The sequence below is a fragment of the Cnephaeus nilssonii genome (assembly GCF_951640355.1).
Source record: "Cnephaeus nilssonii genome assembly, chromosome: 16".
NCBI lineage: Eukaryota > Metazoa > Chordata > Mammalia > Chiroptera > Vespertilionidae > Cnephaeus > Cnephaeus nilssonii.
This window is the reverse complement of record NC_137087.1, coordinates 9,603,109-9,628,613: the sequence shown is the minus strand read 5'-3', so window position 1 is coordinate 9,628,613 and position 25,505 is coordinate 9,603,109. Positions and strand designations below refer to the sequence as shown.

General features: G+C 40.1%; 1 protein-coding gene across 3 annotated transcripts; it reads left to right on the top strand.

Annotated features, from left to right (window-relative positions):
* The first annotated feature begins 8,553 nt into the window (after window positions 1–8,553).
* ZNF25 (zinc finger protein 25) lies at window positions 8,554–22,100 on the top strand. Of its 3 annotated transcripts, none has more exons than XM_079793831.1 (6): window positions 8,554–8,824; window positions 10,789–10,903; window positions 14,540–14,666; window positions 14,964–15,059; window positions 17,518–17,578; window positions 18,963–22,100. In XM_079793831.1, exons 2-6 carry the CDS (start codon window positions 10,889–10,891, stop codon window positions 20,008–20,010), a joined length of 1,347 nt encoding a protein of 448 aa, XP_079649957.1. In that variant the 5' UTR covers window positions 8,554–8,824; window positions 10,789–10,888; the 3' UTR covers window positions 20,011–22,100. The 3 variants fall into 3 exon arrangements, with proteins under 3 accessions (XP_079649957.1, XP_079649958.1, XP_079649956.1); XM_079793832.1 differs by having other exon boundaries at window positions 8,554–8,828; XM_079793830.1 differs by having other exon boundaries at window positions 8,554–8,945.
* Window positions 22,101–25,505: the final 3,405 nt, after the last annotated feature.

Below are 25,505 nucleotides of genomic sequence, written 5' to 3'. Positions count from 1 at the left end.
GCGGTCCTAGGCATGCGCAGAAGACCCGCACGCTGAGCCCGGACTGCCTCTCCCTCCAGTCCGCGCTGCCAGCTTTCGGGATGGGCGGGGAGGTGCAACCTCAGCTTGGAAGTTTGGGGAGGTCTGAGATAGCTCCCTGGTTCCGTCACGGGCTCCCCGAAAAGTTATGGATAACAGCTGAGTTCTTCGTGCAGCCAGTGTGCAATTCAGACACAAAGCTGTCAAGGAGAGGCAACCTGCATGTCAATTTCACTTTTTAAATCCTGGGAGATAGATCCCAGCAATACAGAAGAATCGAATCTAACCCCATCACCTATTGCAGGGCGCGGGGGAGAGTGTGTGTGTGTTTTGGGGGGAGGGGGGGTGCAGCAAGAAAGCTAGTCCATCAAAAGCATGTAAGCAATAAACGAAAATTGCAGATAAATCAAGAAAGAGACACAATCCCAAAAAAATAAATATCTTTATTCATTTATTTAAATACTAGAGGCCCGATGCACAAAATTTGTGCAAGGGGCTCTCCCCGCCGCCCCCGTGTTGGCCTCTGCCTTGGCCTCTGCTGCTTTGTCCCGAAGCTTGTCTGGTCTAATTAGCATATTACGCTTTGAATTTTATAGATATTCTTTCATCTGTGACAAAGTTACTTGACAAATACAGATACACCCTTTCATAGATCAATATCCTCTGATAAAATTACAATAATAATCTCAACAAATTTTTGTATGTACTTTTTTTCTTTTTAATATATTGTGTACGATACAAAAGTATTCTTAACTTCATCTCAAATAATAAAAATCTAAATTAACAGCCAGGGAATATTTTAAAAACAAGAAAAATGCCTAAGAAATACCAATATGGATAAATTATTATTCAAAATAGTTTGGCATCTGCTTAATGGGAACACTATGGCCAAGATTGTTTTTAAAAATCTAGTGTAATAAATGTACCACTTCAAAACAATGAAAGAAAGAATGGAGTATTCCAAACAGCAAGTCATTCCCAATAATTTGGAATAAAGGTTATATATATAAATTATATGTGATAGAATTCATGTGGATTCAAGATTTCAAATGTTTAAACCACTGTTAAATACAATAAATGAGATCGAGAAGTTATGACACCAAAGATAGAAATGATAAATGTAATATCTGATACATTTTATTATAGAAAAAAATAACTCAATTCTAATTTAAAAATGTTAAAAGCAAGTAAACCAAAAAAATATATTTTTACTATTTGAAAGAAAATTCATATTAATTAAATAAGGATATCTTTAAACCAATAGAAAGAAAAACTTAAAATGGGCTATAGAACTGACCAGTAACAGCCCTGGCTGGGTGCTCAGTCGTTTGGAGCATTGTCTCATACACCAAAAGGCTGTGAGTTCGATTCCAATCAGGGCAGTTGTGTAGGTTGTAGGTTTCATTCTCCAATGGGAGGCAATCTTGATGATTCTCATATAGATGTTTCTCTCTCCCTTCCTCTCTCTCTAAAAGTCAGTTTACAAAAAAAAAAAATCCTTGGGTGAGTGAGAATTTAAATAAAAAAAGAACTGACCAGTAATAAAATTAAAAAGAAAATGCAAATGAATATTTTTATTAAAAAGTTAATTATGATCATTAAGATGCAAATGTTTAAGTAAAAACATCTAAGATATTTATTGAGATTAAAATTTTTAATTTACTTTTTAATTTATATACACCAAAGTTCACTCTATTTGATGCAGTTTTATATGTTTTGACAAATGCATAGATCTGTGTAACCACCACCACAGTAAACAACAGAATTGATTTCATCACTGCCCAAAACATTTCTTTTATGCTATTCTTTTGAAGTCAAACTCTTACACTCTTACCCTCTGGCAACCACTATTTATTCTTCATGCCAATAAGTTTTCCTGTTCTAGAAAGTCATGTATATGGCCCTAACCGGTTTGGCTCAGTGGACTGAACGTCAGCCTGCGGACTGAAGGGTCCAATTTGATTCCGGTCAAGGGCATGTACCTTGGTTGTGGGCACATCCCCAGTGGGGGGTGTGCATGAGACAGCTGATCGATGTTTCTAACTCTCTATCCCTCTCCCTTCCTCTCTGTTAAAAAAATCAATAAAATATATATATTTTTAAAAAGTGCTCTGGACTCTGGAGTGTTTAAAAAAAGAAAAGAAAGTCATGTATATGGAATCGAACAGTATTAATCTGATGAATCTTGTATCTTTTACTTAGCACAATGCATTTGAGATTCATCTGTGTTGTTTCATGTACCAATAAACTTGGGTTTTTGTTTGTTTGTTTAATCCTCATTCAAGAATGTGCTTATTGATTTTAGAGGGAGGAAAGGAGAGAGAGAAAGAAACATCGATGTGAAAGAGAAATATCGATTGGTTGCCTCCCACATGTGCCCCAACCAGGGACCAAACCCACAAGCTGGGTATGTGCCATGTCTGAAATCAAACCTGCTGTCAATGCTCCAACCAACTGAGCCACACCAGCCAGGGCCCAATAAATTAGTTTTTTATTGCTGAGTCCTATTACATGGTATAAATTTATCACATTTCACTTACCTAGTCCCCAGCTTATTAGAATTTAATTATTTCCCATTTGAGAAAATTATGAAAAGATAACCATTTTCAAATATAGGATTTGAGAAGATTCAAGACTAATATACAGTTATGGCACCTCTATTGTGAGTTTAATTCATATAAACTCTCTAGAGGTGCCTGTACTTCAAATCCAAAAGCAGCAATGCAAAATTATAAAAAAATTTAAAAAATCAAGGAAACATATAATCACCTAAAGATAGCAATAATTCTCCAAATACCAAGTTCAAAGAATTTTGTGATAGAGCAGGTAAAGAATTCAAAATAGCTGTTTTGAAGAAACTTGAGGAGATACGACAAAACTCAGAAAGAAATCAGGGGTGGGGGGAGGGGGAAGACATGAACAAAATGAACAAATTGAGTTATAGGAAAAAATAACTATTTATTAAAGAGATATAAATCATAAAAAGTAACAAAACAGAAATCCTGGAACTGAATCATTCAATGAATGAAATTAAAAATGCAATAGAAAGTTTCTACAGAAAAGTAAATCAAATGTAAGCAGCCCAGCCGGTGTGGCTCAGTGGTTGAGTGTCGACCCATGAACCAGAAAGTCACGGTTCAATTCCCAGTCAGGGTATATGCCCCAGTGGGGGGGGGGGGGGGTGTAGGAGGCAGCCAATCAATGATTCTTTCATGATTGATGTTTCTATCTCTCTCTCCGTCTCCGTTCCTCTCTGAAATCAATAAAAATAATATTAAAAAACGAAAACAAATGTAAGCATAAATGAGAAAAAAGATAGAAATAAACCAATTAGAAGAAAAAAGAATGAATAAAGCCTATGTGACCTATGGCACTCTATCAAATGTACAAATATGAAAATAATTTGGGTTCCAAAAGGAAAAGAAAGGGAAAAGAGGAAGAAAGTATATTTTTAAAAATAATAGCTGAGAATTTCCCAACCTGGGGAGAGATTTGGACATAAAAGATCAGGAACCCAGCCCCACTGGTGTGGCTCAAAGCATCAACCCATGAACCCAGAGGGTACCTGGTTTGATTCCTGGTCAGGGCATATGCCCAGGTTGCGGGCTCTATCCCCAGTGGGGCATCCAGGAGGCAGCTAATCAATGATTCTCAACATTGATATTTCTATCGCTCTCTCTTCCTCTCCCTTCCTCTCTGAAATCAATAACAACAACAAAAAATAATTTTAAAAAATCACAAAACCAAAAGATCACTCCGTTCTCTCAATGCAGAAAGACCTTCCCCAAGACACAGTATAATGAAACTGCCAAATATCAAATATAAAGAGAGAATGCAAAAAAGCACCAGGGGATAAAAAGATTGTTACTTCCAAAGGAACCCCCATTAGGCTGTCGGTGGATTTCTGAGCAGAACCCCTACACATCCAGAGAAAGTGGAATAACACATTCAGAGTTGAAAGAAATAACATGCCAAATAAGAATACTCTATCCAGCAAAGTTATCCTGCAGATGGGCAGGAGAAATACTTTCCCAGATAAACAAAAGCCAGTTTTGTCACCACTGACATACCTTGCAAAGATTTTTAAGCTGAAAGGAAATGACACAAACTAGCAACATGAAAACATGTAAAAATATACAACAATCTGGTAAAGAAAAATATACAATCAGACTTAGAAAACTGAAATTCTGTAGTAGAATGGTATGTCAATTTGTTAATAAATATGCAATATAATAAGAGGTAAAAAGTGGCATCAAAAACATAAAAGGGGACAAGTAAAAGTGTAAAGCTGATGCCGTTGTAATAACCTCGTAATTATTTAATGGGAAAGAAGGGAAGGGAAGACTATATATAGGCATGCCATTTATACAGCTTTGCCAAAAAGCTACATTTAAACTCTCCAAGTCTGTTCCCCACTCATTGATGGGGGAAGGGACTAGACAAAGGCAATTTAGACTCCTGCCCAGTGAGGTCTGATGAAGTGGGAGGCTAACTGCCTGTCAATCACACCAGGATGGGCGTGGCCACGGCAAGAGCACAAAACCTAAATATTTCAACTTCTAAACAAAATGAGCTCTCTCTTGGGACTCCTGCTGCAGGGGCTGCGCTCTCCGTGCACACGGCCACTGCCAGGTTGGGCTCCACACGTGGACTAGTGGACTTTAATCTGGCCTCAATGCCGAACCACACCGGCTGCAACATGGATCGGGAACTCGGGACACTGGCCGGTTTCTGACTCTGCTGAACTCCCAGCTGCCCCTCTTCCAGGACTGGCTTAAGGGTCAGGGGACTTTGGAAGCTGAGAAATGTAACTTTATACAAATAAAGCCTTGGTCCACATTCCATCCTCCAGTGGGGACTTCTGAAAATGTTTCTTTCAGCAGCACCCCTTGAACCTCACTCCCCGCAATGACAGGGGCGGTTCATCCACTGGCAGCAAAGCCTTTATAGGCAATCAAAGTTACTATCTTTAAATGGGCTTTATTGTCTGTGAGATGTCTTATGTAAGCCTCGTGTTACCCAAGATGTAAAAACCTAGAATAAATTTGCAAAAGATAAAGAGGAAACAGAGTATACCACCACAGAAAATTACCAATTTACCAAGGTGAAAGAGAACAGAGGTCATAAAATGGAAATACAAAACAACCAGAAAGTAATTAATATGATGGTTTCACCAAGTCCTTACATACCAATAATAACTCCAAGTGTAAATGGATTGAATTCACCAATCAAAATGCAGAGAGCAGTTGGATGAATAAATAACAAAAACCAACTATATGCTGCCTACAAGAGACTCACATCAGCTTTAAGGACAAATAGACAGTAGTCTCAAGGGATGGAAAAATAGATTCCATGCAAGACATCAAAAGAAAACAGGAATTGCTATATTTATATCAAACAGAATAGACATTAAACCAAAAATGGTAACAAACACACAAGATTATATAACAGTAAAGGATCAATTCATCAAGAAGATATAATAATTCCAAATGTATATGCACCCAAAATCAGAGTCTCTAAACACATTAAGCCAATACTAAAAGATCTGAAGGGAGAATAGACAACACAATAATAGTAGGGAAGTTCAGTACTCTACTTTCAGCAAGGATAAACCATCAGACAGAAAATCAAGAAGGAAAAGTTGGACTTGAAACATACATTTGGCCAAAAGGACTTACAGAACATTCCATTCACCAGCAGTAGAACACACGTTCTCAAATCCTCACAGAACTTCCCCAGAAGAGAGCAGGTGAGAGGACACAAAGCAAGTCAGCAAATTTGAGAAGACTGAAATCATGTCAAGTGTCTTTTCTGAACACAAAGGTATAAAAATGGAAATTAGCAAGAAAGCTGCAAAATCTAAAAATGTGTTGAAAGTAAGCAATACATTTCTTTTTTGTAGTTGAATTTATTGGGGTTACATTTTTTTTTGTTGTTGTTGGTTTATTTTGTACCACATCTATCCTCCCGTGGGGTCCTCTGAAAATTCTTATTCCAGTGGTGCCCAAGGACCCAACTCCCACTAACAATTCTCCGATGAAACCTTCATTGTCATTTTGTTCCCTGAGTGCCATCTCTATGTGCTGGTAAATGTTAACTAGCCTATACCCACCATGTAAAAGGAGTGTGTGTCTCTCTGTTTTACTCTTTATTCAGTCTCAGAGGTTTCCCTGCCTTGCTTTCTCCTGCCTCCCTAATCTACCACCAATGGGTTTCATGCAATTCTCCTTAGGTCTCTTCCTTTGATTTTAATGTTTAAGATCAGCTGTAAAATTGCCATTCTCCGGAGCATTTTCTCAACCCATTACAATTTTGCTTCCTGGCAATTATCAGCTTGATTCATACAAACTCATAAAAATTCTCTACAGGTCTGGACATTTCTTACATCAACAACTGAATGTTATATATTATCTCCATTGTTTGAAATGACAATTTTAACATATATTAAATTCTTATGTATATTTAGATCTGTTTCTGTTCTTTTTGGAAGCCAGCACCACACTTTTAAATTATTTTTATAATAATACACATTTGTGTATTATTATAAAAATAACTTGAAACTAATGTACCTGGTTTCAAGTTCTTTTTTAACATTCCCAAAAGAATATGTATTATTCTTTAAGGTTATACATTTCCTGATAAGGTTAAAATTATTTGTCAAGTAGAACAAAACCAAACTCTTCATCAAAACTTTTTATTGTGATTTTGATTGAAATTAAATTTTATAGAATTTTCTGTAAAGGTAAATACAAATATAAAACAATAGAATTTCCCCTGGTGCAAAGGGGAAAAGACCTTGGCTCTTCTCTTTTCTTAGAGCATTTCCTTGAGAAAATAGTAAATCTTTTTTTTGTCCTTTTCATATGTATGTAAATCTTGTAAAAAGTGAATAAGCCTGATTATTTTTACACCCAGGAAACCTCCTTCTAAAGGCCTTGAAGTTATGTCTTTGAAATGTACCTAGCACAGATTATCACTCTATTTACCATGTGGATTTAAGGTGAACTATGTGTAGCAAATGGAACATCCTCTTGAATGGGATATGTATATATTAGAGGCCCAGTGCACAAAATTCGTGCACGGGGTGAGGGGGGTCCCTCAGCCTGACCTGAACCCTCTTGCAATCTGGGACCCCTCGGGGGGGTGTCTGACTGCCGGTTCAGGCCCGATCCCTGTGGCAGTTGTACATCCCTCTCGCAATCCGGGATAGCTGGCTCCTAACCATTTGCCAGCCTGCCTGCCTCATCGCCCCTAATCACTCGCCTGCCTGCCTCATCACCCCTAACTGCCTCTGCCTGACTGCCTATCTGATCACCCCTAACTGCTTTCCTGCCTGCCTGACCACACCTAACCACTCTGCCTGTCTGCCTGATCACCCCTAACCGCCTCTGCCTCCGCCCCCCGCTGCCGCAGCTTCATCCAAAAGGATGTCTGGAATGATGTCTGGAAGGTCATTCAGCTGTCCAGTCTAATTAGCATATTACACTTTTATTATTATTAACATATACCTGACTATACAAAAGTGTGATTTCTGTCTTTGCAAACTCATTAGCAGATGACCTGGGATGCCTATCACAGTTTCATTTAATGCTTATTCAATAATAAAAACTTTTCTTCTTTTCTCCATCTGTGAAGAGGATATTTTGGGTTGACAAGAGACATTTTTAATTATTTCCCCAACACCTCTCATCTAGAAAACTGGTGTGTGTGTGAGTGTGTGTGTGTGTGTGTGAGAGAGAGAGAGAGAGAGAGAGAGAGAGAGAGAGAGAGAGTCTGCGCCCGCGCATACATATACAGGGTGGGGCAAAAGTAGTTGTTTGTATGGAAAATAATGCAATAATTTATAAATAATAATACAAGAATAAACTGTTTCCCATAGTTACAACTGTAAGCCTACTTTTGCCCCACCCTGTACATATATACACACACACTCAAATGTATGTACATATTTCCTCTATATAAATTGTATTAAAATTCATTTTATTATGAAAACTTAATATTTTTGTAACTACTTTGAATGGAAACTCATGCCTACTGCTCACACAAGAGTAAATTGATGTCATAAAGTTATTGACCAGGAAATCAGCATATAGTCCTTAGTGAAATGACAGTTGAAATATTTTAGTATACCATTGGGATAAAACTAGTAAAAATCTGATAAGAGTGTGCACCTAATTAAGCGTTTCTCTCTCTCTCTCTCTCTCTCTCTCTCTCTCTCTGTAAGTGGTTTGTGTTTTTTAGCTTATCCAAAAGTTCTCTTTATTACAAGTTTCCTGTATCATTTGGATAATTTTGAAAGCTAGCAGTCCTAAGATAAAGCCGGCTGCTGCAAGGTATTATTATTCTTGGAATGCGATGTACTTGATTTCAAGATCTTTGTTTCGCCTATGAATATTCACTGTAGAGCCCCAGGCAGTTCTAACAGGCACCACATGGCCACGGGCAGTCCTAACAGTGACTGCACGACTGTGGGCAGTGCTAATGGTCAGCGCACGGGCAGTGCGAATGGCCAGCCCCGCCTGCGGCTGCGGCGGTCAGCAGCTGTCGGTGAGCACGGGAAGGAGGCCCGGCCCCTGGAAATCCATCGCAGCTGCAAACGCTCGGGCCGCTGCAAGCCAAGCCTCCTGACGTCACCTGAAAGGGAGTCGCCAGAGGCTTGGAGGCCGCGGGTCCCGAGTGGACGCGGGCGTGGGCAGCTCCTGCGCACTCGGACCCTCGGCTCAGCGTCGCCATCTTCTGTGGCGCCCGCCACGGACCCCAGCTCCGGCGCGGCTGTCAGCAGGCGTCTGCGCGGCGGAGGGACCAGGTGCGTCCCCGGCCTGTCTGGCGGTCAAGGCCGGGCGGGCCGGCGGGACTCCTCTCCGCAGGGCGCGCGGGGCGCAGAACCGGAGCCGCCGCCCCTCCCCCCGCCCGCCCGCCCGCCCCAGGTGCGCGCTGGCCTCCGAGGGGCGCCGCGGGGAGCCGGCGGGGAGGCCGGGTGTCCGCTCATCGGGCCCCGGAGCGGCGGGACGCGGGGAGGCCGGGGTCGCGGAGGAGCGGTGTGCGTGGCGGGGATGCAGAGCCATCGCGGCCCGGGCGGCGGCACCGCGCGGGGGACCGAGCCCCAGCCCAGCGCCCGCGGGCCACGCGCAAGTTCATCTCGGGACGATTGAGATGCGCGTCTGTGGATTGAGGGTACCAGCCTTTCGGGCTGTTTTCTGTGTTAAATAGGGTACAACACTTAGAGTGCTGACTGGTAACCACGGGCTGCTTTTGTTATCACAGGGGCTGCTGTTCTTTTCATTGTTGGCTCATGTAATCATCTTAATCCTCATAACCATCCTTTCCATCCGTATCAATCCCCTCCTTTTCAATAAATCCGAGTGGTAGCGGTTCAGAGGGAGCCATTGTTTACCCAATGGCTGGTGGGCTTTACATTCTCTTGTTTTACTCTGTGGTTCATGCTGTTTCCCACACTAACATTTGCATGGAGCACAGCAGTTGTCCCAGAACATAATTAGCGCGTAGTGGATTAGGACAACCTAACTTACCTTGTAGTGTTCTAATTCCAGCACTTGTGGGGGCTTCCTCGGAATTCTTGTGCCAAAATATTGTAGCTGCTTTCTCCTACCTGTCCCTGTTCTCACAAAACTGTTAAACATGTGCGTTGAAACCATAACTGGAGCTCTGACTTTTAAGTTTTATGGGAGAAGCTGCAAATCCTACCCCGTCAGGAGGGGAAGTGAGGCAGACATTGTTAAAAAATGAAAATGCAGTTTCATCCATGCTCCATGTTATGGAAGTGATGTCATCTGCCTGCGATTGGCTGTGCATCTGGCTCATGAAGCGTCCTCCACGCACCAGGCCCACGGGAAGGGGTTCCTGCTGCTCACGGGAAAGATGTCAGCTTTGTGGCGTCTGGTACCTTTTGCTGCTACATTAAGTGCCTCTTTGGGGATGATGGGACCAAATGGTTATTTTAGAAGTTAGATGTGTGTCATTGTCAACACATTAGATGGCGAAGTCGGGATTCATTAAGGCCTAATTAAACTTTACCCCAGGCCCAGCCCAAGTTTGGAGGGGACAGTGAATTCCACGGTACAGTCTGGATTTGTGGCACTGGGTCAAGACTTATAGAATCAGAACAGTACATGAAGGGTTGCTCAAAATTATCTACTTCTCCTTCATGTTAAAGGTAATAGCGTTGAAAATAAGGCAGTCACTGGGTTTGTTAATAGCAGAGCCTAGCGTGGACCAGAAGATTCCAGGTCCGCTATAGCTAAGTCAGCACAAGGTTCTTGGAGAAGTGATTTTTGAGAAACTGCAATTTAGGGAGAAGAAACATCTTATTTTTGAGACCTTTGAAGACTTTCTTAACTTGTGGGGTTTATAGTAGTAATAGGAAAAATCGTTATGACCTTTTTAAACACTTTTCCATATCAATAAATATTTATCTTCATCATCATTTGTATTTGTAATACCAACACAGGGGCCCATACTTTGGGTATATATTATTGCACCTTGCTTAGCTAATCTATTATTGGATATTTATGTTTTCAGTTCTTTTGTGGTATTTGGTAAATAGACACATAATTTTCAAAACAGTCTATAGGAAAGAAATGTTTAAATTCACTCGAAAATGTCCCAAGGTTATCAAGATTTTTTTCAGAGTCACCAGTGAACAGATGGGTACTCCTTTATCATGGCGCCTCCTGTTTCTTCTCATGGTTCCAAGGAATGTTTTCCAGAGGTTTACATTTTACTAAACTGTTGTCTGGAAACTTCTGACAGGTGATTCCTGGAACTGCAAGATCAAGTCTCATGACTTCTGTCTTACAACATTCCTTGTTCTGGCTGCATAGTTTCTGTCCTTTCCCCAAAGCAGCCGAAAATGAACAAATTCCAGGTGAGTCATTTACTTAGCCCTTACTTTGTTTCACTGTGTGTGTCTTCAGTGAGTTTTATGAAATAGGGTCCTTTTATTAAATTTAAAAAGTAAATAGTTAAAAATCACCTTTAGGGAAAATACTGTTTGACTAGCACAGCAGTTCCCAAGACCTTTTCAAGAGATCTGTGAGGTCAGCATGTATTATTAAGATGCAAAATCCAATTTACACTGTTGACATTTGCACCAGTGGTGAAGAGATTGCTACCTGATTGGCGTGAATTAAGACAGTGAAACCAATGCCATTGCATTCCTCTGCAGTGTACTCACCTTTACTTACGGATATCTTTGATGAAATCATAAAAATTAGTTTTATTAAATTTTGACCCTTGGGTACACATCTTTTTAACATTCAGTGTGATGAAATAGGAAGTTCACATAAAATACTTTTGCTGCACCTGAATTATGATGGTTGGTTGTCTTGAGGGGGAAAAAAAAGCACTGTGGGGCTGTTTGATTTGTGAGCTTATCTTAGCCACTTTTTTCATGGAATGCTATTTTTCTTTGGAAGAGCAAATGGCAGGCAGACTGGTTATTCAGACGGGTATTTAACAAACATTTTCTCAAAAGTGAGTGAAGTGAGCCTGTCACTGAAAATAACTGTCTCTATTTGTTCCCAATGTTAAATTTAAGCTTTAAGTGAAAATGAGAATTATAGAAAACTAGTGTCCTTCACTATGAACTTGACAACTTCTAATGCTTAAAGACTTTTCTGATGAGATTGGTGAGGATACTAACAAATGTGGTATTATACACTTATATACAGTATATAATATAAAAAAGATAACACATTATCTATATATATAGAAGCCTAATATGAAAATTGTCCCATCAGGCAGGCGCTTGACCGGGAGTTTGACCACTCGCTATGACATGCGCTGACCACTAAGGGGTGCACGCGGAACATGGCAGGTGTCAGCCCTGTGTGCTGTGGTCTCGACTGGTGCTTGCAACTGCTGCCAGCGCTGGCCCAGCCCCAATCACCCCAAAGACAGAGACCGGCAGTGGCAGCGGCAGGGGTGGGGCTGCTGCTCCCAGGCACTGAGGGAGCAGGATGGGGGCTGCTGGTGGGCCTCAATCACCCCTCAGGGCTTCTCCACCTCCCCCTGCTCGCACCTGCTGCAGGCAGATGGGACTGGGGGCTGCAGCAGGAGGGGGCGCAGAGGATGGGCCAAGACCCGTCCCTGTGCCCACTGCAGCCTTGCAGCCCAAGGTTCCTTTCAATGTGCATGAATTCGTGCACGGGGCCCTTAGAATAATATAATAATGTATATTATATAATGATTAATTGTATCAATCAACATTTGATTGGTATTTCTGACTTGTGTGCTCAGAGGCAAACTCAAGCAGTTTAAGAGGACAGAGAGCTACAGTGAAGTGAGGAACAGGGAGTAAGTTGGCTAGGGAATGCCCACTCTAAAAGGTAATATTTGAGGAAAGTTCTGAATTAAATGAGACAGGGAGCCAAGAAGAAATATGCAGAAGAGCATTCTAGATAGGAGCAACAGCAAGTACAAACACCCCAAGGCATGTTTCAGAAACAGTATTTGGGACATCAAAGCTAGAGAGAAGTGACTTAGGGGAAGCAAGATAAGAGGTAAAATCAAAGAGGTAAAAGGAGCTAGAATATGTAGGAAGTTATAAGTTTTTGAAAACATTGAGTTTTGATTTTATTTATTAGTTCGTTAAAAAATATTTAGCCCGACTGGCATGGCTCAGTGGTTGAGTGTTGACCTATGAACCAGGAGGTCATGGTTCAATTCCTGGTCAGGGAACCTGCCCTGTGGTTGCAGGCTTGATCACACTGGGGGTGTGCAGGAGGCAGCTAATCAATGATTCTTTCTCATCATTGATGTTTCTCTCTCACTCCTTTCCTCCCTGAAATCAATTAAAATAAATTTTTAAAAATATTACACTTCAGATTCTATGGAATATAAATAATTATCAGAGGAATTTGTACAGCCTCAAATAGTTCTATCGATAAAAACCCAAGAATGAAAATAATTAGCATTATGGCTCTAGCCATTACCAAACCATATAGACACTACTAATATATGAGTTACCCTCCCCATCTCCCCCAGTAGTTATTAATTTCCAATTAATCACAAAGATGCATTATGCTTCTTTCCCCAGTGCTGCTACTTGAATGTAAATGTTTATTGCTTACATGTGTCTCTAAATTTTCTAACACTCCATCTTTCTGATGTGCCATTTGCCTCTTCCATTTTAGTTTTATTCTAAACGACTAATCTCACATAACTCTAGTGGTTACATCTATCCCTTCAGTGGTTCCCCATTATCTGAATTTGCATCTACAAAGCAAAAGAGTGAACATCCCAAAGATGAATGAGAAAGTCCACATAGTGTGAAATAGCAGAATATTGATTCATATTTTTTAATTGCACATGCTTTAATTTTTTTATTTTTTAGATATGTTTTTATTCATTTCAGAGGGGAAGGGAGAGGGAGAGAGAGTTAGGAACATCAATGACGAGAGAGAATCATTGATCAGCTGCCTCTTGCACAACCCCACAATCCGGAATCAAACCTGGGACCCTTCAGTCCACAGGCTGAGGCTCTATCCACTGAGCCAATCTGGTAGGGCAATACTTTTCTTTCCTATAAATACAAAAAAGAAAACTCCTATAAATACAAAAAAGAAAACTTGTCAACTTTAGTAAACAAGCTAATAGATGTAAATATGTGATGTATAAAACATTAAGTGGGTATGCAAAATATATTTTAATGTCCCAAAAGACAAATTCAGAATTACTCCATGTTTTGTAACCTGATTTGACTGTCACATAACTAATTTTGGTCCTACACTATGTTCTTATTATACTTTCTTATTTGTAGTTTCCTAAATTTGTCATTTTTGATGCATCTGTGCCTTTGCCAGTTCTGTTTTCTTAATTCCTGAAGTTTGCATAGTCAGTTGGACCACCTAATAAAATCTAACTTGATAATACAAAATACAAAACAACTTTCCCTATTTGTGACCATCTTACCTCTTGTATACATCTACCTGCTGTGCATATTGCATGTTAAGAATTTACATCTTGCCCTAGCCGGTTGGCTCAGGGGATAGAGCATCGGCCTGCGGACCGAAGGGTCCCGGGTTTGATTCTGGTCAAGGGCATGTATCTTGGTTGTGGGCTCCTCCCTGGCCCTGGCCCTGGTTGGGGCTCATGCTGGAGGCAACCAATCGATGTGTCTCTCTCATATCGTTGTTTCTCTCAGTCTTTCCCTCTCTCTTCCACGCTCTCTGAATATCAATCGAAAAGTATCCTCGGGTGAGGATTAAAAAAAAGAAGAAGAAGACTTTACATCTTTGCCTCCCTGTCAGGATGTAAGCCCCTTGATAACAGAAATAGTTGTTTTCATTCATCGTTGTATCCCCAGCAGAGATCCAGGCTTCCAATGATATATCAGTAAATATATATTGAACAAATACTTTGTCTATGTGTAAAGCAGTGTACAGAGTTGCAGTTTATCTTAACTTTCCATGGTAAATTCTATAGTTAGCACATTAAGAGCTAGTTTACATGTCTTTTCAATGCTACTCTATTCTGATCACTTCAAAATATGTTGTTACAGGGAACAGTAACATTCAAGGATGTCATTGTGGAATTCACCAAGGAGGAGTGGCAATTACTGGACGAAGGTCAGAGGGCCCTGTACAAGGAAGTGATGCGGGAGAACTACCGTCACCTCGTCGCAGTGGGTGAGAAAAACTCCCCCCTCTGTGACTTCTAGTAATTTGCATTTTCTTTCCCAGCTATGGAACATGTAAGGTATCTGTAGGTTTGAATAATACTATTTTTTTTTCAGGGGTCAAAGTTGATGAGTCCATTTTGGGTACCAGAAATAATATTTGTGTCTCCATCCTCCCAATTGAAAAAAATCTAACCTTACCAAGCCTAGGAGGACCTTCATTGTTCTGCTCCGAAAACTACTTTTGGTTCTTCAGAGTCCCTAAATTCCAAGCAAGTTCTGTTTTCTTTATCTTTTCCATTCATAGGTTATTTTGTGAATAAGTCAAATGCAGTTTTGAAGTTGAAGCAAGGAAAGGAGCCATGGATATTAGAAGTAGAGTTTCCACATCAGAACTACACTGGTGAGTGAGAAGTCAGAGCCCTGGTGATTAGTAGTGAAGTTGTTGGTGCCTTTTGCCTTTTGAAATATTTTTCAGGAATCTTTTTTTAAGTGCCCTAGATGTCTGGAAATGAATGCGGACGCTTGATCAGCATTTGTAAGCAACATAAATCACACCCCCAATTTTCATTCACCCCCTGGGTTCAACATTTTTATACATTTACCTATCTTTCCTGTACACTAACCTTGACTTAAACTTTTTTTTTTTCTAGAATTCAGTTACTCTCTGCCGTGGAAGTATGCAGCTATAATCAACCCTAAAGTGTTTATGACTCTGGGTTATACATTTTTCCAAATGCCATTTCTCTCCTTTTATTAACAACAAATGCCTTCGTTAGTTTCTGCACCAATTTTAACTTCCTATTCTCTCTTTAAACCTGAAACTAGATTATAAATCATTATGCCTTTCATCCGTTTTATTATTTCAAAGATGATACTTCCATGTAGATGGTGTTTGTCTTTTACCCAAAGTACTGATTATGCTTCCTAAAATAACACTCTGATAAATAAAAATGAAACAAATAACCTCACTTTGCTTCCTTAAATATTTTTCATACACTTTCTGACTTGTGCACTCATGTGCAGAAGCCATGCCTGGTGTATGTTAGTTGTTCACTAGATATTTTTTGAAAGATTCAGTTTCAGTTAACATGAGACACACTGTGTCTTCTGCCCTGTGTAGTAACTTCTGCCAGGGCTTCGCTTTTCTAGACCAAAGCTTTGTTTTTTAGGCTGAGAACTCCTAAAATTGATGTCTCTAGCACCTTTATTTTATTTGTATTTTGGTACCATATTTTACCATCCTATAGGATAGATCCACTGATCTAAATTCCTTATCAGTGTTAAAAGCTAATTTTTAATTTAAATCCTCATAGTAGTTGTGTAATGCTGCAAGTTTATATTGCTGCTAGTCTATCGTGGTAAACTTACACTGACTCACCATTACAAAACACAGTTAAATTAATATTCTGTCAGGAACTAGTCTAGCCCTTTCTAGCCTACTACATCTTGTTTCTCCTTGTGACTCCCCAAACACATGCTAATCATTACTTCATTTACTCTCTGAAGTATCTTTTCATAAATAGAATCTTATTTCACGTGTATCCAAGTTAGCCTTGCAAAGTCCCTGTCAAATAACTTTTGTTTCCCCTACAAATGCCATGAACTCCCAACCACAAGCCTCTGCTCATAATCTTTGACTTTCTGTTAAGCATTTAAACATGAATAAATATGAAGATCAGTAAGTTCTAGAATGGTGTTGAACCATTAACCTAAAGACAATGCAGTAAATTGGAGCTGATATGTGAGAGCTAAGATAAGAAAGTAGAATAAGACCATTGTTGAGTCATAGGTAATATTGCTTTGGAGATGCAGTATTTAGTGGTCAGGGTGAATACCTCTGGTACTATAACTGGGAATTGTTCCTGCTATATGAGTGGCAAATGCTCTGCTTTTAAAAAATCTTTCCTTTTGGACATATACCTTCCTGGGCCCTCTGTCCTAGTGAAAATTAAGTCTAAGCCATAGGACTGTTCCTCTGAACATGAGGAAATTGATGTTCTGAACAAGTCACTTTAGTGTTGATATCTAGATTGTTGTGTATGGGTAAAGAGGAAATAAAGTAGAAGTTTATAGTCTGCTAACTACTAGGAATCCTAACACAATAGACTAGGTGTGAGCAGATAAAATAACCTATGTACTTTAGCTCCTTCATCCAATTTAACCTTTGCCTTGATATTTCCAGTGAACATAGTTGTGTACTCGTTTTTAGCACCCTACTTACTGTTACTTGTCCTTAATGGGCTCACAGCATTCTCTATGAATCTCACATTCCTGCTCAGTAATACTTTAAATATTTTTTGTTCTCTCTCCCTGTTCTTTCTTTCTTTTCTTTTTCTTTTTTTGTCTTAATTTTCTCCTCCAAGGTTTTTTTTTAATCCTCACTCGAGGATATTTTTCCATTGATTTTTAGAGAGAGTGAAAGAGGAGTGAAAGACAGAAAGAAATATTGATGTGAGAGAAATAACATTGATTGGTTGCCTCCTGCATGAGCCCTGACCAGGCTGGGAGGAGCCTGCAACTGAGATACGTGCCCTTGAATGGAATCAAACTGGGGACCCTTTGGTCTGCAGGCTGACACTCTATCCACTGAGCAAACCAGCTAGGGCATCCTCCAAGTTTTTAAGGTCATTATTTGTAAAGTGTCAGTGGTACTTGGGTTGATAACCACATTCCTTCCCCTTTCTGCTATAGCAGTTTTAGTGTTTATTATTTTTTCTAAACCAATGAAATTGAGGAAGTTTGCATTTGAGAGTTCCTTCATTTGCAGAGATTGACTTGAAGCCTCAGAATCAACCCAACCCTATGACCATACTGTTGTTTAAGATTTATATGGTATTAAATATTGGATTCCTTTGTAGACCTATGGAAGATTCATGACTCAGAAGCAAGACACCAGGAAAGCCAAGCTGAAAAGTCAAGGCAAGTTCAAGAATTCAGTTTTAAAATTAGAAATTTTGTAAGAAAGGGTCTAGATGAGGGTACTGGAAGTGGAAGCATACTAGTTAATACTACATGTAAGAAAACTAACATTGGAGCAAATTTCAAAGAACATAATGCAAATGAGAAAGCCCTTTTTCATAACGGAGACCTTATTCAAATCAGGGAGCTCAATTATTGAAGCAGTCTTCTGATTCTTCAGAGTTACACAATCAGGGAGGCTTTATTATACAAGGTAGAGTTAAGTAGAGAGATCCTATGAATATAATGCAAGTGAAGGTTCTTCTACCAAACAGTAAATGACAATGTATGTCAGAGAGCATTCACAGTGGAGAAACCCTATGAATCTAATTAATATGGGGAATTTCATAGAAATTGGTTCTTATGTTGGTGGCAAGAATGGCACCAGGTGTTAGACTGGTGAAGTCAGACCAGACCTTGGTTCAGCAACCTCGGTACTTGAATTCTGGCTAAAAAAGAATTCAGATCCAAGACTCAAACTGTAAGAGAAAGTGTATCTAGAAAGACACAGAGGTAGAAGTGAGCTGAGGAATAAATGGGCTCAGGAAACAAATTAAACATGTTACAGGAGCAAAACAAGGACCCTTGGAGCTTAGGAGAGAGATAGGTAAAAGTAATGCACCTGGTGGGAAGAATAGGGCAAGGGGAAAGGCTCGGGGGAGCCACCCTGGGCCATCCATCTTGAGGGTATTTATCTGGAGGTCTCAGGGGAGGATCCCAATAGAATATTCATCAGCTTTCCAGATGTGTCATTTGAGGGTCATGGTCTCTACTGATTGGTTGGCACCAAGGCAGGGGGTCATTAGTTATTGCAAGTCCTGAGGTCAGCCATGGCATCATTTGTCTGGTTTTGCTGCTTTTCTGGGCCTCAGGCTAAAACACAACGGAGGCTAGATGTTATCCATAGGGATTGATGCTTAAGGGAGTGATCATGCAAGGGCCCACATGGGAGTTGCATGAGGCCCCTTGTTCCTCCTCTAAGGGGGTCTATCCCAAGACTAGCAACATGCTAAGAGAGGAAAGGTCAGGGGAGGGTCCAAATCACATGACTAGCTATATGAAAGGTCTGGAGAACATCCAGACTGTAGAACCAGAAATGAAAGGTCAAGAGGTTTAAATCACATGAATAGGGATTGATATGCTAGGGAAGGAAAGGTTACACTGTGGGTGAGGTACTTCTTTTCCCAGTTTTTCTCATTGCTGGGAACCTGAGACCTTCTGTCCCTGGCCCATTGTCCTTGCTCTGTTCATGGCTATCTAACTGCCTACCACACAGCTATAAAATACACACATCAGACAAATGAAAAAGCCTTATACATTAATGAATTTGAAATTTTTTCTCTAGGACTGGAGAACCCACAAATCAGAAGACTCATACCAAAGAGAAAACCTATACGTGCAATGAATGTGGGAAGTCCTTCTACCAGAAGTCTATCCTTACAGTACATCAGAATACTCATTCAAAGGACAAACCCAGTGAAGGTGGGAAATCTGTCCCTAGGAATGAAGACCTCACAAGACATGAGAAGAGTAACACCAGAGAGAAAGCTTATGAATGTCAAGAATGTAAGAAAACTTTCTACCACCTATCATCTCTCAGTAGACATTTGAGAACTCATGCAGGGGAGAAACCCTACGAATGTGATCAGTGTGGGAAGTCCTTCTACCAGAAGCCACACCTCACAGAACATAAGAAAACACACACAGGAGAGAAACCCTATGAATGTACTGAATGTGGGAAGTTCTTCTATGTTAAGGCATACCTAATGGTACATCAGAAAACACACACAGGGGAGAAACCATTTGAATGTAAGGAATGCGGGAAATACTTTTCCCAGAAATCACACCTTACAGTACATCAAAGAACACACACAGGGGAAAAACCTTATAAATGTAAGGAATGTGGGAAATTCTTCTCTAGAAACTCACACCTCAAAACTCATCAGAGAACTCACACTGGGGAGAAACCCTATAAATGTACTGAATGTGGGAAATGCTTCTACCAGAAGTCAGCCCTCACAGTACATCAGCGAACTCACACAGGAGAGAAACCCTTTGAGTGTAATAAGTGTGGAAAACACTTTTACTATAAATCTGACCTTACTAAACATCAAAGAAAACACACAGGGGAGAAGCCCTACAAATGTCATGAATGTGGTAAATCTTTCTCTGTGAATTCAGTCCTGCGGTTACACCAAAGAACTCACACTGGAGAGAAACCTTATGAATGTAAGGAGTGTGGGAAATTATTCTCTCAGAAGTCACATTTTATCATACACCAGAGAAAACACACAGGGGAGAAACCCTATGAATGTCAAGAGTGTAAGAAATCTTTTATCCAGAAGTCAGAACTCACTGCACATCAAAAGATACACAGAGCGAGAAAGAGCTAATAAATAGTATGAATTGGGAACTTCTGTCTGAATGCACCATTCAGAATAATGAGATAATTTACACAAGACAAAAACTTTAGGAATACCATCAATATGGGGAACTTGAGCCACAATCCTTCACAGAGAGGAAACAGAGAAATTCTATGAGTGAAATTTTTGCCATATGTCAGACTTGACTAAATATCAGACAATATAGATGGCAGAAACACTGCAAATCATGAAACACAAGGAAACCTTTGAGAAGTCAGACTTTATTGTACAACATAGGAATCACACAGGCGAGAAGTCCTTTAAGTAAAATGAATGTCAGGAAATTTTCTGTCAGGGCAGCCATCACTAGACATCCAAAAGCTCACATGAGAGACTCCTGTCAGAATCCTGATCATTCAGAAGCCTTTCTACCCCAGTTAGACTCAGAACACAGAGGGAATGACTGCAAAGATGGGAACAGATACAGAAACTTCTATCAGAAGTGATGTTTCAGCAAATGTCAGATTATTGATACTGGGATAGAACCTTTAAATATATGAAAGCTTTACAAGAAAATTCAAAGAGAATCTATACGGAGGGAAATAGTGATGCCAGAAGTCATGTCACAGAGATTTGACTATAAGGTATGTGTGTGTTTAGAAAACTACAACTGTCTCAATATATTAAGGTTTTGAAAAGTACAAATAAATTGAATAATCAGGCAGGTCCTGTAGTATGTGGGACTTATGTGTGTGAATGCGCTACAAAACACGGCCTGTGGGTGTTTGATGTGCGTGTGGAACCCATACTTGTACATAGGGAAATATGTCACTTTAGTTCAGTAGCTTTTATGTACACGAAGATATTCCACATTAAGTTTCAGCAGTGACTCCTGTCAATGTGTATTTAAGTATATTTTTTAATTATAATGCATCTTGTTCTCCTGTTTTCTGTCATTTTTAAATGAATATGTATGTTGTTACTAACTAATCCTTCAGAAAGAAGTTAAAAATGTTTTTGTAAAATTTTCAACTGTGAGCTACATTTTACATTAGGGACACATTTATAGGAAAAGCCTGAGTTTATTTTTTTAAACAGCTGATAAACCTCTACACAGTAACCACAAATAAGTCTATGTAAGAAATTGTTATCTACCTTACTGTTGATGTTTTAGCAGGGTGCAGCGCTACCTGTTTTGTATTTTGTAGGGGTCCTAAATGTGCTGTGCTGCCTGTTTATTTCTGGCAGAAGCGACATGGCATAGGCTCAAATTCCAGCATGGGGCAGGCCACACAACCTCTCGATGCCTCAGTTTACTTTTATAGGAAAATGATAATATGTTAGGATTGCTTTGGGGATAAATGAGTTATTTTAATGCACTTAGACTAGTTTCTGAGAGGGAAACATAGCTGTATGTTAGACATTATCATGATTGTAACTTGTCTTTTTTGAATTATGCTGAAGAAAAAGATTGGCTGCCAACATTCATTCCAAACTTGATTGCTGTAGTGCCACTTGGTTGGTTTGTACATTTTCCCAGAAGTGACTTAGAGCTGGCCCATGCCCATTTTTGCAGCTGGCAAATTAAGAATGGCTTTACATTTCTAAATAGCTGAAAAAAAGAATGTTTTGTGATGTGAAAGTTATGAGATATTCAAATATCAGTATCCCTCTAATGAAGTTTTATTAGAACACCGATACAAAAACCGTTCATTTCTGCTTTACCTGTGGCTTCTTTCATGTTCCAAGAGCACAGCTGAGTAGTCCCAGCATAGACCTTATGGCCCATAGAGCCTAAGATAGTTCCTAACTGGCACTTTACAAAGTTACCTTTTTCTGTTCCTTAGAGCTAAAAGCACTACAACCAATGTAAAGGCACTTTTATATTTGGTATGTGTTTCAGAAATGGTGCATACAGCAATTTGTGGTGGGGTAGTTTTGTGTTGTATATTTTGTGTAGTATACTAGTATTTACATGCGAAAAGACTAAACATTAGAATTTTTTCAAATAAATGTATTTTACTTGATGATTTTTCATAATATCAAGAAATTTCCTGATGGAATGTAGCAGTAAATATTCAAAATAAACAGTGTCTAAATAAAATTGAATTGTTAATGGATCCCTGTCCACATTATTAATTTTCCAAGTCAATAGCAAGTTTTCCCTGTATCATTTTATAGGTTTTCACTATCTCATGATAAAATACCATCTTTATGTCATACTTAACTAATTTAACCTAATAACACAAAAAAGTCACAATACCCAACTCCACCAGCCACATTACTAGTAATTTACTAGTACTAATAAAACTAATTTATTGCCCATACTTCATCTAATTTCAAATGCTGCTCCAATCTAAATCCTGCCACCTTACTTCCCCTTTTTAGTGATGACTTTCAATGAGGTTCAACTTTTTAAGCATGCTTCATTCTGATTTGTCTGTTTAACACTAATGATCACCTAGTGTGATGATATTTAGTGATTGCTTGTATCTTAAGAATAAAGTATATATAACTTTGATATTCCATGGTAAAATAGTTACCAATATTGTACTCAGCTCTAACGAGCATTCCATCTTGATAGAATTTTAAGAGGAACCTTAATGCCTTTAGAATTGCTCTTTATTTCAACCTGCTGTGAGAGCAAATACATTTCTAACTTTCTCAGGCTTCTCAATTAACAACTAAATAAAAATTAATTAGTACTGCCCTAGCCAGTTTGGCTCAGTGGATAGAGCATTGGCCTGTGGACTGAAGGGTCCCGGGCTCAATTCTGGTCAAGGGCACATGCCAGGATTGTGGGCTCAATCCCCATTGTGGGGCATGCTTGATACGCGGCTCTGGTCGGGCCTCCTGTGGGAGGCAACCAATCCTTGTGTCTCTTTCATATTGATGTTACTCTCTCTCTGTCTTTTCCCCTTCCTTCCACTCTCTCTAAAAATCAATAGAAAATAGCCTTAAGTGAGGATTAACAACAAATAAATTTTAATTAGTACTTTCCAAGGACAATCCAATAACTAGAAAATCTATTAAAAATAAAGCCTGGCTCGCCCTAACTGGTTTGGCTGTAAATAGAGCATTGGCCCAAGGACTGAAGGGTCAAGGGTTCAATTCCTGTCAAGGTCATGCACCTCGGTTGCAAGTTCCATGCCCAGTCCCTCCACCCCTACCCCCCACCCCTGGTTGGGACTGGTGTGTGAGACAACCAATCTCTTTCACATCAATGTTTCTCTCTGTTTCTCCCTCTCCCTGCCACTCTCTCTAAAAAAATCAATGGAGCTGAAACCGGTTTGGCTCAGTGGATAGAGCGTCGGCCTGCAGACTGAAGGGTCCCAGGTTTGATTCCAGTCAAGGGCATGTACCTTGGTTGTGGGCACATCCCCTGTGGGGGTGTGCAAGAGGCGACTGATTGATGTTTCTCTCTCATCGATGTTTCTCTCTCATTGATGTTTCTAGCTCTCTATCCCTCTCCCTTCCTCTCTGTAAAAAATCAATAAAATATATTTTAAAAAATAAAAAATTAAAAATCAATGGAAAAATATCCTTGGATGAGGATTAACAACAACAAAAAAAGAATAAAGCCTGGCCCAGCCAGTGTGGCTCAGTGGTTGAATGTAGACCTATGAACCAGGAGGTCATGATTCAATTCTCTTGTCAGGGCACATGCCTGGGTTGGGAGCTTGATCCCCAATAGGGGGTGTGCAGGAGGCAGCCAATCAATGATTCTCATCATTGATGTTTCTCTCTCTCTCTCCCTCTCCCTTCCTCTCTGAAATCAATAAAAATGTATTAGCAGAGAGCACATTGGCATATTATGCCGATGATAGATTCGCTTGCCTTGCTTCTTTAATAAACTTGCGTGCTTTAATTTTTTAATAAATTGGCTTTATCACAATGCATGTTATTTGGGCAAATTAGCCAGGAAGCTGCAGTTTCACACTCCCCAGGAATCCAACAAAGAGGAGACAGATGCATGCCCAGTAAAGTTGGAGAAACTAGGGAAGATGCTGTCAGTCACACCTGGAAACAGAGATCACTAGCCAGAATGGGCATGGCCACTGCAAGCACATGGAAATTTGGGGATACATAATCCCCTAAACAAAGTTTGCTCTCTTGTGCTCCTGGGACTCTTATTGTTCATGTGCTCCTGGCTTGCTCTTGGCCTGCTGGTATTTACCCATATGGCCCACGGCCATAGGGACCCCTCCATGCAATGGACTAATGAACTGTAACTAGCCTGATGCCGGACTGGTCCTGGCTCCCACATGGAAAGGAAACTCTGGACACTGGCTCTTATTTTAGCCCTACTGAAACGCCATCTACACTTCTTCTATGACTGGATTAAAGGAAGTGGGACTTTGGAAGACCAGGGGTGTAATTCCATGAAAATAAACTTTCAACCATATTGCATCCTCCCATGAGAATCTCAGAAAATTCCTTTTCTCGGGATATCACAAGAATTCCACTCCCAGCAGCAACTGCAGATGAGGCACGCTCCCCTCCAATAACACCTGGGCTTGAACCTCTGTCCTTTTGCCCTCCTCTTCTTGTCACACTTTGGGGGGGGCGGCAATCCTTCCAAGGTTGTGGCTTTCTCATCTTTCTTGGTTTCACTTACATTTAAAACAATGGAGAACCTGACCTAAAACAATTATTGATATTTATTTAAATGTAAATAACTAAAGAGTCAGGTATTATTGCATGTTTTAAAAATTCTTGCAGCACACCAGTTGAAAATCACTGTTTCATAGCAGCTATGTGGGCCTAGCAGCCACCTGGGGCCCATGTCAGACCACGCAGGTTACAAAGTACTAAGGTTTAATATGGCACAGCATCTCTGAACACTGGTCTTCGTTCTGGGCTTGATGAAGACAAGGCTGGACTTTTCCCACAGCGGGACAGATGGAGATGAGACACTGGGAACCTGGCGACAGCCTTCTATTTCCCCCCAAAATAAATCTTACCATGCCACAAGCTCCCATACATGGGTCCCTGGAATGTCTTCCTTGGGATCTGGTGAAAGAACCCCACTTCCATCAGCAAAATAGGAAAATGCACTTTAAAAACACCACAAGGTCTTTCCACTCGTATTAGAATGGAAAAAAATAAAACAAACACTGAATATACAAACTGCTGTGGATGTTGAGAAACAGGATCTCTCTTTCATTGCTGGCGGGGAGTTGGTTGTTTTGAAAGGGCTCCTAGTTTTCCTCTAGCCCACGATAATATAATCAGTCTAACAAAAACAAAGCTCTCTCCCTCGCTCTCACTCAGTAACATCCAGTCACCAGTTTGTCCCTGCGTTTCTCTCCTAACAGCCATGCACGGACTCCAGTGCAGGTCCAAGCCTGAGCCTGAGTATGGCAATACAGCACCAGCCGGGATCAGACCAAGCTAGCTGGACAAGGACAGGAACTGAACTGTACTGGCCCAATGGCACAGAATTCTAGAAGCTGGGTAAAGAATATACGGGAACTATCTTTTTAACTAACTCTTTTATAAATCTGAAGTTATTAAAAAAATAA

Excerpts from the sequence above, each read along its gene's own strand:
- ZNF25 (XM_079793831.1), top strand. Across the intron at positions 15,060-17,517 it reads TCCACATCAGAACTACACTG|ACCTATGGAAGATTCATGAC; the intron begins GTGAGTGAGAAG and ends ATTCCTTTGTAG. Across the intron at positions 17,579-18,962 it reads AGCCAAGCTGAAAAGTCAAG|GACTGGAGAACCCACAAATC; the intron begins GCAAGTTCAAGA and ends TTTTTTCTCTAG.